Here is a 15,321-nt window from a genome sequence, read left to right on the forward strand (position 1 = left end):
AAAGATAACAGATGAACATATCCAGCTACGTACTTGAATCACATGATGGCACTTCAGGGAAAAGGGTGATATGAAACAGAACTGGAAATTGTCCCACAAGAGGAGCAAATGCTGAACACCCTGGAATATTCTGCTGAGGTCAAAAATGAGCTTCCAAAATGACCTGAGGGGTGATGGACAGAAAGAGAGGAGGATAAGTATTTGGCTTTTCTTCCCAAGCTTATCTTTTTCCCATGGGGACCATTTTTCTGTCATGAGAATTCTCCCTCTCCACTAGGCCACATGTAGACCTTTGTGAGCTGGATTTTTCTGGGCATTGTGAGTCAGACCATCTCTGACGTCCTCTGATTCATTTCAGTTGCTATCTCTGGCCGCAGAACTTGGATGAGGAAAGATCTCTACACAGCAACGAAACAAAAGTTGGGGACACCTGCACCATAATAAAGACACCAGCCAATTCATGTCTCAGAGTGAAGCTCCTACCTTCCTGTACAGAATGTGTTTATAGACCTTTAAGTGGTAAGGATCTAAGGGTCAAGATACAGGATATAAACAGACATGAATGTCCATACGGGATTTTTTATTTTAGTGAAAACTGGTTATTTTGGGGTAAGAGCTTTGACTTAATTTAGAATTGTATTAAGTGTAATTTTAATGCCAAATAGTGTAGTCACTGGGGAAAATGGTTTGGCAGTTCCTCAAAAAGTTAAACATAGAGGGACCATATGACCCAGCAATCCCACTCCTAGGTACGTACCCAAGACAACTGAGACATATGTCATGCAAAAAAACTTGTACTCCTGTGTTCACAGCAGTTTCATAATGTCCCCAAATCAGAAACAACACAAATGTCCATCATCCAATAAATACACAACCAAAATGTGGTATATCCATACCATGAAATATCATTTGGCCATAAAAAGGAATGATGTACTGACCTGTGCTACAACACTGATGAACTGTGAGATATTATGCTAAAAGAAAGAAGCCAGACATAAAAGGCCACATGTTGTGTGATTCCAATGCTAGAAAATTCCAGAAGAGCCAAGTTCATAGAGACAGAAAGTAGATGGGGAGCTGCCAGGGGCTGGGGCATGCTGGTAACAGGGTATGACTGCCAATGGATAATGGGTTGTTTTAGGGGTGATCAAAATGCCCTGGATTAGAAGGAATGATCATTATACAACCCATGAATATACTAAACAAGCCACAGAACTGTACATGTTTAAAATGGTAGGTTTTTATGGTGTGTGAGTTATGTCTGAAGTTTTATTTTTTTATTTTTATTTTTTAAAGATTTTATTTATTCATGAGAGACGCAGACACACAGAGAGAGGCAGAGACACAGGGAGAGGGAGAAGCAGGCTCCGTGCAGGGAGCCTGACGAGGGACTTGATCCCAGGTCTCCAGGATCACGCCCTGGGTTGAAGGCGGCGCTAAACCACTGAGCCACCCGGGCTGCCCATGTCTGAAGTTTTAAAAATGTACGAAGTACCTTCATTTATCAAGCACTGTATTATACACTAGAGAAACAAGACCACCACCACATTCCTGCCCATAAGAACCTTAGAACCCAGTAGGGAGAGATGTGTAGACACATATATCCATCCATGAACGAGCATTTGTGTGGTATAGGAAGGGCCCCCAAAGAGGAGGAGCCCGGAGAGGGTGCCCAGCAAAGTTTCACCTGAGCTGAGTCCCAAGCTAAATGAAAAGCAATTCTGAGAATACCTTGGTCTTCTCTTCTGCAGTGTGAACGGGGGAGAAAGAAGCCTAATTTTTCATCGAGTCCCACCGCTCTATTATATGACAGGCCCTGTGAAAGTCATTTTACTTCTCTGAGCCTCAATCTCCCACTCCCTTAGGAGGGTGTTGATATCAAAGTTTTATTTTTACCCTTAAGAAACATCTAGAATTCTAAGGCATACCATAGTCCATCCAGAGTTCTAGCATATTGAAATTTGAAGGTCTCATGAATTCTGATTCTGCAAAGGACTCCCTTAGTGCATTCTGGGTGTGGTGCCCTCTGAAGGCTAGAAAGGATCCCTAGTTCTCCTGGGTACCCCTACATCCTAAAATGTAGGTACCCCTACATCCTAAGGAATAGTGTGTATACTATGCTACCTTCCCATAGGCAGTCCTTGTCTTGCATCCCAGGGTCATTCCAGACTCGTGTCTGATTCACTAAGTTAACAGGAGTCTATGATTCTGAGTTCTGGGCCATACCCCACAATCATTAGGATCAAATGATGCTAAATCAGAGGTTTCTGTGAAGGCAGGCCACTCTTAGTAAGAACCTTTTTTAAAAGTCTTTTTAAAGCTAGGATAAACACACACACACACCACTTTTTTTTTTTTTTTAAAGCCAGGATAAAAACAATGCCAGACAATAAATTTAAACAGATTGCTTTACCCTCTAACTTTAAATAAGATTAGTTTTTTAAAAAGATTTGAGAAAGAGAGAGAGAGAGAGAGAGAGAGAAAGAACACACAGGCAAGAGGTGCAGAAAGGAGAAAGAATCTCCTCAAGCAGTCTCTGTAGGAAGCATGCAGACCAGCACAGGGCTCAATCTCATGACCCTGAGATCACAACCTGAGCCGAAACCAAGAGTCGGATGTTAGGCCACTGCACCACCCAAGTGGCCTAAACACGATGAGTTTTTAAGTATATATAATTAAAACTAGTGGAGCATTTCAGCATACTTAATTACTCAAGGAAGTAAATTAGATGGGAACATTTCCTGTGAAAAATAGTTACCTGTCCACATTCCTGGACCCAAATAAATAAATAAATAACAAAGAAACAAAATAACAAGGCTTGACCAAGTAGAGTCAGGCAAGTAAACCAAGTGACAAATGTCTTTTTTTTTTTTCCTACTTTCATATTACTGAGATAGTTTCCTTCTGTTTGTATTTTGGGGATATCTTTTCTGTTTTCCAACTCAAATCCTACTCTCTCTGGCCCCAGGACCACTCCAGACCCAAATTAGCTTTCCTTCCTTTGAAAACTAATGGTATTTATTACCTAATCATTTATTGGGCTTCTCTCACTTTTGAGATGGACAGAAACAGGAATGGGGGCAATGCTAAGAATCCACTCTAACCTACACTTAATGCTGGTATATTTTCTTCTTCTATATCTATATTTTGTCTCAGTCCTCATAATATTACTGAATATCATCTACACTCGACATGTCATAAAACCAAGGCTCAGAGATACTAAGTAACATGTCCAGGTCACACAGCTAATGAGGAGTGATGCTGGGATGCCTGCATGGCTCAGTAATTGAGCGTCTGCCTTTGGCTCAGGGCGTCTTGGGATCGAGACTCACATTGGGCTCCCTGCATGGAGACTGCTTCTCCCTCTGCCTATGTCTCTGCCTCTTCTCTGTGTGTCTCTCCTGAATAAATAAATAAAATCTTAAAAAAAAAAAAAAAAAAAAAAAGGAGTGGTGCTAGACTTTGAACTTGGCAGGGTGGTCTGACCCCACAGCCTGGCACTCACAGCCACTGCACCACGTAGCCTCCTCCAGCCTCAGCTATTGGCAGGCAGGGAGACAATTTCATGCCCCTTGTGTTCTAATGCAGTGATTTGATTTCTGCAAACATTCATTCATTCATTTACTTGCACACATAAAGGCTTTCCAGTGCCAGGTACTGTAATAAAATAAAAATATGAATGTGGCTTTCTCCACACCCTAAAGAGAGGAACTCACGGTGCCCTAGAAGAGAGGCTTATAAATAGGCAACCCTAACAGAAATGTGCATAGGCTGCTGTGGAAGCACAGAAGAGGCTGGAGCGAGAAGGAAGGTAAGCCTGCCTAGAGGAGGAAAAGCTTAAACTCAATCCTAAGAGTCAGAGGAAGCAGGAAGCCTGTGCCAGGCAGCAGGAGAGCACGTGCAGGGAGAGACCCAAGCGGCAAGGGGCCTTCCAACATCTGTGACAAAAGGAATCTGCTGTGGGCGTTTGGGGGTTAACGGTAGGATATGATAGAAAGGCAGGGCCTGACCCTGAAGAGCTTGAAACTGTGATTCTGGGAACTGTATTAACCTAATGAAAGAGGAAGACTTGGGAAGGCAACAGGGGTCATTGCTAACTGTGAATGAAAAAAAAAATGCAAACGATCTAAAGCTTTACCACATGGACAAAATCTCTAACCTGTCTCCTTCGGTGCTTTCCCAAGACTTAGGAAGAAGCTGTGCCACCCATCATTTCCATCCCCAGTGGAATAAAAGTCAAAGAAAGACTGCTGTTGTCAGGGAGCCACATCCCATTGACCAACTGGACGTGGCCCAGCATGTTGGAGGAGCAGGGGCCAGCCCTCCACGAGCACCAGATTCCTGTTACCACTTTGTGTTCCCAACAGCCATGGTCTAAGCCACCGGTCAGGTCAGCAGGGCTGAAGGGAGGAACCAGACGTTCCTTCTTGCAGCCTCTCTTGGGATACATATTTTTTTTCATGGCCAGGTCAAACACTTCTCTCAAATTTCAGGGAGGGTCTTTACAATTCAGTCTGAGGTTTACAAGTATTAAAAACATTTTCCCCGGGGCGCCTGGGTGGCTCAGGGGTTGAGCATCTGCCTTTGGCACATGGGGTCCTGGGATCCAGTCCTGCATCAGGTTCCCCGCAGGGAGCCTGCTTCTCCCCCTGCCTATGTCTCTGCCTCTCTCTGTGTGTCTCTCATGAATAAATCAATAAAATCTTTAAAAATAAAATTAAAAATACAAAACAAAAACATTTTTCCTAACAGAGCATTGCAATACCACCAGGAAGATGTGATAGAAAAGCTCCACAGAGTCCTGAGGAATATCTCTTCGAATTAGACAACAAAGTCCCTCAGTATCGAAGCCCTTTCCCTGGCCCTTTGTTATACAAGTCTGATCTGTGGGGCTGGGATTAGTGACAGTGAGTAGAGTGAGAAGGGGACACAAAAAGAGAAGTTACAGAATCGTAGTGTTGTATCTTATGGTCAGTTTGCACACAGGTTGATATTGCTTTAAGGAACAACAATGCACAAACCTCGGGAGGTCCCCTCAATCATGTGGTAAATCTGAGTATTTGAGTCTTGAGGAGACCACCCCAAGTGAAGACAGTCCCTAGGGTGGCACTAAGAATAATAAGGAGGACACAGCAGGTGCCTTAACCAAAGCAAAAACACCTTCCTATGTTCAAGGATATGAATTATTTTTCCAGGGAGGGGACTGCCAAGTCTACTTTGGTCCCTGGTCTCTAGTCCAGAACATTCTGCTTTGGGATTTGGACTCAGCTGACAACATAATCACTGAACTCTTTCCAGATATCCTTAGGGCGTTTGATTAACAGTGCCAGTCTCTCCTTGTTTGTTTGTCAAGAAGATACTTGCCCTAAATATGTTCTTTCATTTTCACCAGTTACAACAGCTCAGAGAGACAGAAAGAAACATGGGTTCAAAAACTTATCGAAGCTCCTACAGTAAAGCAGAGAGAAAACCCCATACAGATAGCTTGTGTTTGTGAACTAGGGAAAAGAAATGTTTGCTAATTTTCTTGGGAAAAACAATTTTATGAGAGTATTCAAATTCGTGCTGCTAGAGGACTCAATTAGTCCTACTACTTAAAAATTCTAAGGGTGCCAACGCTCAGGCAATCTTGTGGACAATCTGTCCCTATGCTTGTAGGGCTGAGGCCATACAACATGAGTAAGACCCTAAATGTGGGTAGTGAGCCAAGCTGGCATCAAGTCCAAATCTAGCTCTTCCACTCACTACCTCTGTGACTTTGGGCAGGTTTCTTGTAACAGCATGTGCCTCAGTTTATTTATAAAATGAGGCTAAAAGTAGTACTATCTTTGTTGAATTATGATGAATATTTAGTGAGGAAAAATTATAAAGCAGTGGATGCAATGTTTGAGACATAGCAGGCCCTCAACGAGTGACAGCAGTTCTTCTAGAACGGTGCTGTGTTCTGGATCAGAGACAGAGCAACAGCTACATGCAGAAGCTATTTTGTATATTTGCTTATATGTTTGCTTTGTTCATATGTCCCAGCTTTTTGCCAATTCCTTTCCTGTTCTTAAATGGAGAACATTTTTCCTCCCCTACCAACTTCCCAGGGCTGTCTTGAGCACGACAAAGGAAAGGCATATGTAGGGACACTCTGAAGAGTGTGGAGCCCTGCACAACTCTAAGTAGGAGCTGAGGCTCCAGACAATAGGTAGCTGTAGCATCCTGAGGTCTTTCTGGCAGCTGCAGGAGGCCTTTGCCAAATATCCAGGAGCATCCTGCCAGGAGCTGCTCCTGAGTGCTTGGCTTCGCTAGCACAGGAACACGTGTGGCTGCAGAAGGGTGCACTTCCTCCAAGCACTTGCCCTAAACAGGAATCCCACTTCCTCTATTGTTCTGGGCCCCAGCAGCACAAAGCCTGAGCTCTTCTTGCTTCACAGCAGTGGAAGATAAACAATAGAAATCGTAATTTTTTTTAAATAATAAACAATTTTATTGTATTACTATTGTAGCTAAAATTTAGTGGATGCTTGCATGTACCACTGTACCGTACATGTTCTCATTTAACCCTCATAATTGATACTGCCCTTTGGCTGAGCCCCTAGCCCTAAACCATACCTTCCTCGAAAGTACATCCGCTTCTGGTGCCTGGGACCAGGTAGGGCCAGCAGTGATGTCTAGGTGGGGCACTGCAGCCTGCTCTTTGGAGCTCTCTCTTATGATGATCCTCTATGTGTCTCCCATGCTGTGCAGGGGGTTGACCAGATGCCCTGAAGAGCTCTAGGACTCCTGTCAATGGGGATTATCTCAGGGCCCTGGAGCTGACTCGATTCCAGGAGGGGATTTTGGTGAGCGATCACTCCCTCAAGCTGGCATGGTATTTCTTTTCCATGATGGAACAAGATCAGGCTGTTGACACATTGATTTCAGGTGACTCAAACTGCTCATATACACAGGGGCTCCACAAAAAAAAAATTCTGCCCAGGGACACATTTACCCTAGGGGGTAAGATCTGTTCACAGCAATACCTTATGGATGGACAAACAGCGACTTAGAGACACTAACTACCCCCCAAAATACATTTAGTAAGTAGAAGAGCCAGGACTGAAATTCTGGAATGTCCAACTCCGAAGTCACACACTAAACTAATCCCTCAGATTTCCTTATCTGCCTTCACTGAGATACAGACATCCCAATATTGGTTACTCTTTCCTCTAGCCAAGGCTCTCTTTGATACTGTTTGTTCTCTTGTTATTGAACCTACTGAGAAGCTATTGTCCAGCACACTCTCATTTAACCATGGTTTACTGGTCACCCCTTTACTTCCTGCCTTCTCCTACCAGCAGACCTTATCTCTTTCAGGAGCATCAATAGCTCAGTCCAAAAACATCTGATTTGCATCTCTTTCAGTGGGGGCATTCAGCAGAAGCACCAAATACATTCACAATAAAATGTTAGCTCCAGCAGAAATCTGCATGTTTAGTTTTTATCCCTAATTGTGGAATAAACTTTTTTTTTTCCTCAATAAAGGGATTTAGGTTTCTGCCAGCACGGAATGTGATATCTGAGAGGCATGGTCAGCTGGTTCTGAATACAGTTTTGCTAGGGTGGCTTATAAGGCAACTAGGAGCAGACGTCATGGTTTCTCCATCCCTACTCCAGGCTCCCCCAAAAAGGATGAAGTAAAGACTGCTGGGGAATGAGAACCAAGGAGCTGTCACAGCAGCACCTGTGAGGTCCCCACGCTGCCCTGCCTTCGCACTGACCTGCTAGCCACTCCTCCCTATCCCCGTCCAAGCTCAGGATAGCCACAGTGAAATACCACTTCATCCCCACTAGGATGGGTAGAGTCACAAGTGAGATAATAACAAGTGCTAACAAGGATGTGGAGAAATTGTAGGCTTCATACACTGCCCGTGAGTATGTAAAGTGGTGCAGCTGCTTTGGAAAACAGTCCAGAAGTTTCTCAGAAGGTTAAACATAGTTCCCATGTGACCCGCAAATCTCTCACCCACAAATCTTTCTCCTATCATTATACCTAATAGAAACGAAAAGTGATGTCCACACAAAAACTTGTATGTGAATGTTCATAGCAGCATTATTCGTAATAGCCAAAAAGATGAAAACCACCCCAATGTCCGTCAACTGATGAGTGGATAAACAAAATGTGGTGTAACCATACAATGCAACACTATTTAGCCATAACAAGGAATGAAGTATTGATATATGACACTACATGGATGAACCTTGAAATCAAGCTGAGTGAAAGAAGCCAGGCACAAAAGATGGGTAAGCTGTATGGTGTGTGAATTATATCTCAAAAGGCTGTTAAAAATAATTGCAAAAAATAATAATAATAATAATAATAATAATAATTGCAAAAAAGCAAAATGAAACACCCCAATACAGGTTAACCCACTTACCTCACCTCACTTTAATCCAACCCTGCCCTCCTCCTAGCTGTCCAGGAATTAGCAGGCTATCTATTTGACTTTCTGGCTCCTTTGGCTCATGTTCCTATGTTTGCAGGGACCACATCTAACAGCCTTTGCCTCCTGTACTTATTCTAGCCTGACTTGGATAAGGAGCGAGCAGCTAGGTACCATCTTCATTAATTATAAATTCAACGTGTGCAAACTCCCCACCTGTGGTTATTCTTGCCCACAGGCTGCACTTGCTCCCTCTCTTTCCCCGGCAGGTGCACAGGTGGCCACGTTCTAACGAGCTTGCCTGAAAAGAAGCCTCAACAACCTCTCCAAATATTCCAAACCTTTGCTCTTTTTCTTTTTTTAATATCGCACAGGACGAGCACACTCTAGGCGGTAACACAGTTTAGATCTCGCCTTTACAGAGGTCATTCTTGACTATTGTCAATATGCTGCCTTGAATATATATCTTTTCAATCCACGCTTTAACATATGAAAGAACAGCATGCATGGCTAGAGATCTTCCTTTCCATCACACTTCCTAGTTTGGAAAGAGACACGCTGGTTACTGAGATTATAAAATCATGGATGAAAATATCTCAGAACTTAGCTCCGTGGCTCTACTTAGGTTACATTTTCCTTGCGTCCCATCCTCTCCCCGTTAATTATATATAAGGGATAGTGTTTCTTTTGAGGAATACATTATGGAAGAACGACTCCAGATAGCACTTCATAGGCCGATCACAAAACACAAAGCCGTGTGCAGAGTGGGCTCCTTCACTTACCAGGAGGTTCCAAGTGGCTAAGCAAGTGCTCCAGCGTGCAGTAAGCCTCGGGGTGCAGATACACCAAGTGAGTCATGGTGGCCCGCCGGTGAGCAGGCTGGGGGATCCCAGTGATGCTCACATCCTCCACAACCAGCCTCCTTCTGTACGAGCCCGTGGTGCTGGCTCTCTCAGAGGAGGGGACTCCACTTTTCTCAGAGCTGCACAGTTTCCCCAGACACTTTAAACCGAGGAAGGAGGGCATCTTGGTATGGATTGCAAACAAATGAGAAAAGGACACCAGGAGCCCAAGAGGCTGTCCTTCCCCTTCAACTCTCCTGGCTCCTTGTTGTTGCTTTTTTTTTTTTTTTTCCTCACTGCCAGGCAAAGAAGATTAGGGAAGATGTATTTAAGTGATTACCCTCAAGGGCTTAGGGCTCCATATATTCAGATGACCAGGTATAAAAGCAGTTGCTACCAGGAACTCAAGCCTATGTCAGTCTGAGATGTGAATGCATATATTAAAAAACAGACTAATATCCACAGCCAGAGAAAGGACATAGTTGTAATATCTAAAAAAATTCACCTGCCAATAGTCCTAGTATATTAATATCACCCAGCAGGAGTAGCACTACTACATATATTGTATGTAACCTAAAAATGCAGAGCAGAGGAAACTCAGATAATAATTCCAAGCTCTTCATTACTTCAGATCTCACAGGAGGGAGACCTCAAGAGAGGACTTCAGCTTCAACTAGCAACAAACCCAGCTCCAGGCCACAGTCAAGGATCTCTTCCATCTTGGGGAGAGAAACCCTTCCTCCTAGTACCATGAAAATCTTTCTGCCTTATTCCAGTAATCCAACGCTAATAATAGTCTTAATGTTGTTTCATGGGTTTTTTGCTACTGCAGAATTACATGACGGAGGTCTAATTACCATGTGGGTAGCTGTGTGTTTTCATAAAGTTAGAAGCTAGGAGGACCCGCATTCAACTAAGGTGCTGACCTACCAAGGGTGACCTAGCCACGAGTGTTTGCCCTCTGACATCCACTCAGGAAGGTCAAGCACAGTATACGACCATCTGAAATGACACAACAGTCACAAGTGAGAGTGAAAAAACCCATACCGCCTTCCCCTGTCATGGGGCTATTATGTTCTGATACCATTTTCCTTTCATTAAAACCCTTACACACTTTAAACAGAATAAAATTATAGAGCTGGAAAGGCCTTCAGAGATAATCTAGCCCAGGGCTTCCCAAATATTGCTGCGCCTAAGAATCTTCTGTTGAAGCACTCAACTGTGGAATACTAGCCCGGATCTTTGAATGAGATGCTTTGTGGGGGTGAGGTTCAAGAACCTATACTCCTCAAAGTTCCCCAGACTAGGACCTGCATTCAGGAAGCACTGATCAGCTCTGGCCATTTAACTTTAAGATGAGGAAGGTAAGTCTCAGAGACGCTAAGTGACTTGCCCATGACAACACAGCAAGCCCCTGGTGGATAGGTCTCCTGACTCCTATGACTGTTGCTACCACAGTCATCAGGTTCTTCCATAAAAGCTAAACAGATGAAGCAGAGAATGGAAACTAGTTTCTAATCTTTAACACAAGATTTGGCAACAGAGCTCAAGAATCAGAGAATCCAAATGTGCTAGAATGACTCTAGCCCAATGGAAAGCACAGTGGGAATGGAGGCGTAGACTCTGTCCCTAAGGCCTTCCAGATTGGAATGGAGCTGGGGAGGGTGGAAAATATGGGATCTGTCTACTACCACAGTCACATGGTGAAATTTCTGTTCTCAAATTTGGGGAGTTAAGCCCTAGACCAATATTGCCACTAGAAAATAAATCCTTCCAAGGTCTTCCTCTAAAAACAGTTTACAAAGCAGGTAAAACAATCCGTAAGTGTTCTATTTCTTGCTTGTCTGTTTCAAAGATCCTTGGGATATACTACGTAAGATATTTTACCAATGTTTCCCAAAGTGTGGTTACTGGACCAATCTGTTTAAAACACAGATGCCTGAGGCCCATTTCAGACCTAGGTTCTTCTAAAGTGTTTTTCTAATAAACTAAGTAGAGTGGGAACCTCTGCCCTATACCCTTAATTCCTTCTTCCTCTGGTTAATTTCCAATAGCCCTGCTCTTTGCAAACTGAGCACCTGAGCAGCTCTGTTTATGTGTGTTCACATGGCTCATTTGTGAAATGTGTGTGTACGTGTGTGTATTTATGGAGAGGTCGGATGCAGCCACTTTAAACATAGGCTCTAGTATACATTAACAATGTGCAAACATAGACTTTGGACAGATAAGATGATTGTTTTTTGTTTTTTGTTTTTTTTTCAAATTCAGCATCTTCTTGACCAAGCCAAAGTCCAACTATTCCATGGCAAAGCTGTTGTACCTTTTTGACACCTAAACTTCTTAAGCATTGCCCACTAAAACAAATTCTATAGTATGGGCTCCACCTCAACACTCAGCTGTTGTTATCAGCAGATATTCAGGCTACCCCTGAATTTTTTGACAAGATTAGACATCCATATATTCAGTTCAAGAAGCAATTGTGTTCCGATAGCTTATATAAAGGAAAAATTAAATTCTTCAATAAAAGGATTATATGTAAATTTGACCTGTTTTATGATTTTTATTTTATATATATATTTTTATTTATTCATGAGCAACACAGAGAAAGAGGCAGAGACATAGGCAGAGGGAGAAGCAGGCTCCCAGCTGTGAGCGTGACATGGGACTCCATCCCAGGACCCCAGGAACACACCCTGAGCCAAAGGCAGATGCTCAACCACTGAGCTACCCAGGTGCCCCTATTTTATGAATTTTAGATCAGGATGGAAAGTAAGCAACATGTGGACTATAAACAAGGCTGATGAAAATACCAGAGGTTTGTTTGCTTGTAAAGGCTATCGGCTACACATAGATGTGAGAGGTGGCTCCTTTCTCAGGTAGTGGAGAGAGATAAAGCTCAGTTACAGATTGCTTGGGAGTTGGAACCAGCATTGATCATGGGTACTCATGAACTAAGATCCTCTTGCCAGAATGTCCAGAGTTCTTAACCTAACCTCTTCCACATAGATCAGTGTAAGCACCCAGCAGAGGACAAGCCTCCTATCTTTTTTTTTTTTTTTAAAGAAAGACTTATACATTTTTCTATTGAAGTACAGTTGACATATAATATGATATTAGTTTCAGGAGTATGACACAGTTGGTCAACATTTATATACATTACAAAGTAATCATTATAAGTCTCACTGACACTTGTCACCACACAAAGTTGTTGCAGTGTTAACCATTTTCCCTATGCTGTATTTTGCATCCTGTGTCTTATTTTATAACTGGAAGCTTATACTTTATAATCCTCTCCCCCATATTTCCCATGCCCGTACCCCACTCTCCTCTACCAAGCCTCCAATCTGAATGCTATGTTTTCAGTGGCATCTGCCTGATAGCAATCTATCCTGATAGCCAGGAAAGCCCAGTCTGGAGAAGATCCCTAAAGAAGCATCAATGCACCGTCCGCCCCCCTCCCACCACCACCACCACCGCTACATGAGCATCAGCCTTTTGCCATGGCACATAAAATTACAGCATAGCATTTACTGAGTCGTGTAGAGGGCTTGGGGACAGTTTATAGGGTTGTATGACAAAGTCTACAAAGCTAATGCTAATTACAAATGCTTAACATTCACCCAAAGATATGGGTGGCCTGTGTATCTCATCAGGTAGGACATGCCTAATCTGCTAGTAACAGTTCCACTGTACCTGCACAGCTCTTCTTCTAGGGTAAACTATGAAAAGAAACCATCAGTGGGCAAGTTCACCAACTGGCTTCACCTTGCCCTGAGAGGCCCTAGCACTCTGCATGCTGTAGGAGCTCAATGATGAGATGAGCCGCAACCTCAGAGCCAGGCATTCTGAGGCTACATAGTATTCAGAGGATGGATGCCTTCACTACTTTGTAATGTGCCAGTCGCAGGTCAATTCCTACAGCAATTTTTTTTCTCAGAAATGAACTCTGACTTTTCTTTAATTTTATTCTATGTTATGATTAAGTCTTTTTTTCCCCCTAGACAAATGCCTACCTCTCCCTTTAAAGTATCTGCTGAGATCTATCTGCTTCTTGCTAAGAAGAAAACATTTTAAGAGAAAAACATTTTATACACCCTCAAATGTATATCTTGATGGCATTTAGCTTTCTAAGGGAATGGTCTGAATTCACAGCCTGTGGCTTTATCAGTGATAATAGGGTTACTGGCTTTTCAATTTGGGTTTTGGTTTTAATCAGAAATGAGTAAACAAAAGAGCTCAGCAAGTGCATGGCAAGTGGCTGCAGTAGCTCCCAGTTATCAGGATGATCTCTGCTGCTGAGCAGAATGGAGAAAGCAGAGAAACAGCTTTCCAGTGGGAAAGATCAGCAGAAGGGGCACAATCGGACTTTCAGATGCGCCTCGGCCCATTGGAGGTTCACCTTCTCCAGCAGCTACAACTCTTCCTGCGACAGGCAAGTCTCACGTTTAGCCCTTCTCTTTGCCTGCATTGTCCACCCTGGGCATCGCTTCTGCAAAGCTCACTGTCTAAGGAGTCTTACCCTTTCCTCCAAAGCACGTTGTGATTTTCTGAGTATACTGGCACGGGCTTCCATCTGGGTAGGGCTCCTTGGGAGGGCTTGCTTGGTCCATCCTTCTGTAAGCGGCGGCCTCTCTTCCTGTAATGCCACCCGCCCAAGACCTGCTCAACCGAACAAGCAGCCAAGCCCCTTTTCCATATCATCTCCATTAATAATTCAGATACTACATCAAATCTGCTGAGCATTCAGGATTGAGAGCACCAAGGCACTCTGAGGACTGAATCATAATTAGTTTAACAGACAGCAAGTGTGTCAGATTACTCTCTGACAATACTCTCCATAGACAAGATTTCCAAATGACAGTGAAAGCCAGGTTTGGAATGCCTTCAAGGAAGAAGCTACAGACGGGGATCAGCTCTGGGAGGGTCACAGGCATCCTGGAGCTCAAGCCCCAGATGTTAAATGAGGCTGCCCTATAAATCTGCCCCATAGGGTCACAGTACTAAGTTTCTGGCCACATAACACAACCCACCAGCTTTGGTCTCATTCAGTTTCTAAACTTTCTCTCTACCCTGAACATATCCCATACTCCCCAATCTGTAATTGTTCCCATGCTTTTTTCTCTTTTCCTGAAAACTCCTCAGCCTTCTCCCATCAGATCCTTCTGAAAATCCACCTGGGCTTAAAAATGCAGATCAGGGATCCCTGGGTGGCGCAGCGGTTTGGCGCCTGCCTTTGGCCCAGGGTGCAATCCTGGAGATCCGGGATCGAATCCCACGTCGGGCTCCCGGTACATGGAGCCTGCTTCTCCCTCTGCCTGTGTCTCTGCCTCTCTCTCTCACTGTGTGCCTATCATAAATAAATAAAAATTAAAAAAAAAAATGCAGATCAACTGTTACCTCTTCCATCAAGGTGTCCAGAATTACTCCAGCGAGAATCAATTTCTTTCTGTCTTGTCCCAAAGTAGCAGCTCTACCACAGTGTTTCTTATATCCTGCCCTGTAATATGGTTATCCGTAGACTTGTATTTCCTCTGCTAGCTGCCAAGCTTCCAGAGAGTGGGAGTCTTGCCTTTGCCACCCTGTATCTGACATGTCTCCCATACATACTAGGTGCTCAATGCCTTGCAAAGAATATTTGGCTGTTCTCAGTAAGAACTCAGTATGAAATATGAGTCTCTAATACTTGGGCAAAAAGCAGGTATCAAAGACAAAACACACTTTGGTCATTATTAATTGCTTAAAAGGAGAAGACAATAAAGACCTTTTATACTGATTGGCCTGAGATCTCCTATTCCTCCCTATGCAGGATGTGATGCTCTTCCTGCAAGTCAGAGCTTATCTAAGTGCCACTGAACTGGAAGGCATTAAGTGACAGGCACGTGCCCCAGAGGCCCAAGCCAGGTGTGGCCACGAGAAGCCATCCCAGTGGTTGGTCATTAGGAGACAAGCCATCCTTGCTGATGGGATAAATAGCTGACCATGGACCCAGAAACCCTGGTGTCAGCGTTTCTCAGGACGTCTGCTGACGTAGGTGCTTGCCCTGGAGCAGGTGCGTTCCAGGGCCTGCC

At 43.7% G+C, this 15,321-nt stretch overlaps 1 protein-coding gene across 4 annotated transcripts in view; it reads right to left on the reverse strand.

Annotated features, from left to right (window-relative positions):
- Nucleotides 1-15,321, reverse strand: part of ABLIM1 (actin binding LIM protein 1) — a 284,701-nt gene that overhangs the window by 171,668 nt on the left and 97,712 nt on the right. The window contains exon 1 of one of the 4 annotated variants that reach the window (XM_038578865.1): nucleotides 34-217. The exons of the other annotated variants lie outside the window; for them this stretch is intronic. Coding sequence (XP_038434793.1) covers nucleotide 34 — 1 coding nt within the window. The 5' untranslated portion in view covers nucleotides 35-217. Of the gene's footprint in view, nucleotides 1-33; nucleotides 218-15,321 lie in introns of those variants that run through there. 4 annotated transcript variants of the gene reach the window in all.

The sequence above is a fragment of the Canis lupus genome, chromosome 28 (genome assembly GCF_011100685.1).
Source record: "Canis lupus familiaris isolate Mischka breed German Shepherd chromosome 28, alternate assembly UU_Cfam_GSD_1.0, whole genome shotgun sequence".
Lineage (NCBI taxonomy): Eukaryota > Metazoa > Chordata > Mammalia > Carnivora > Canidae > Canis > Canis lupus.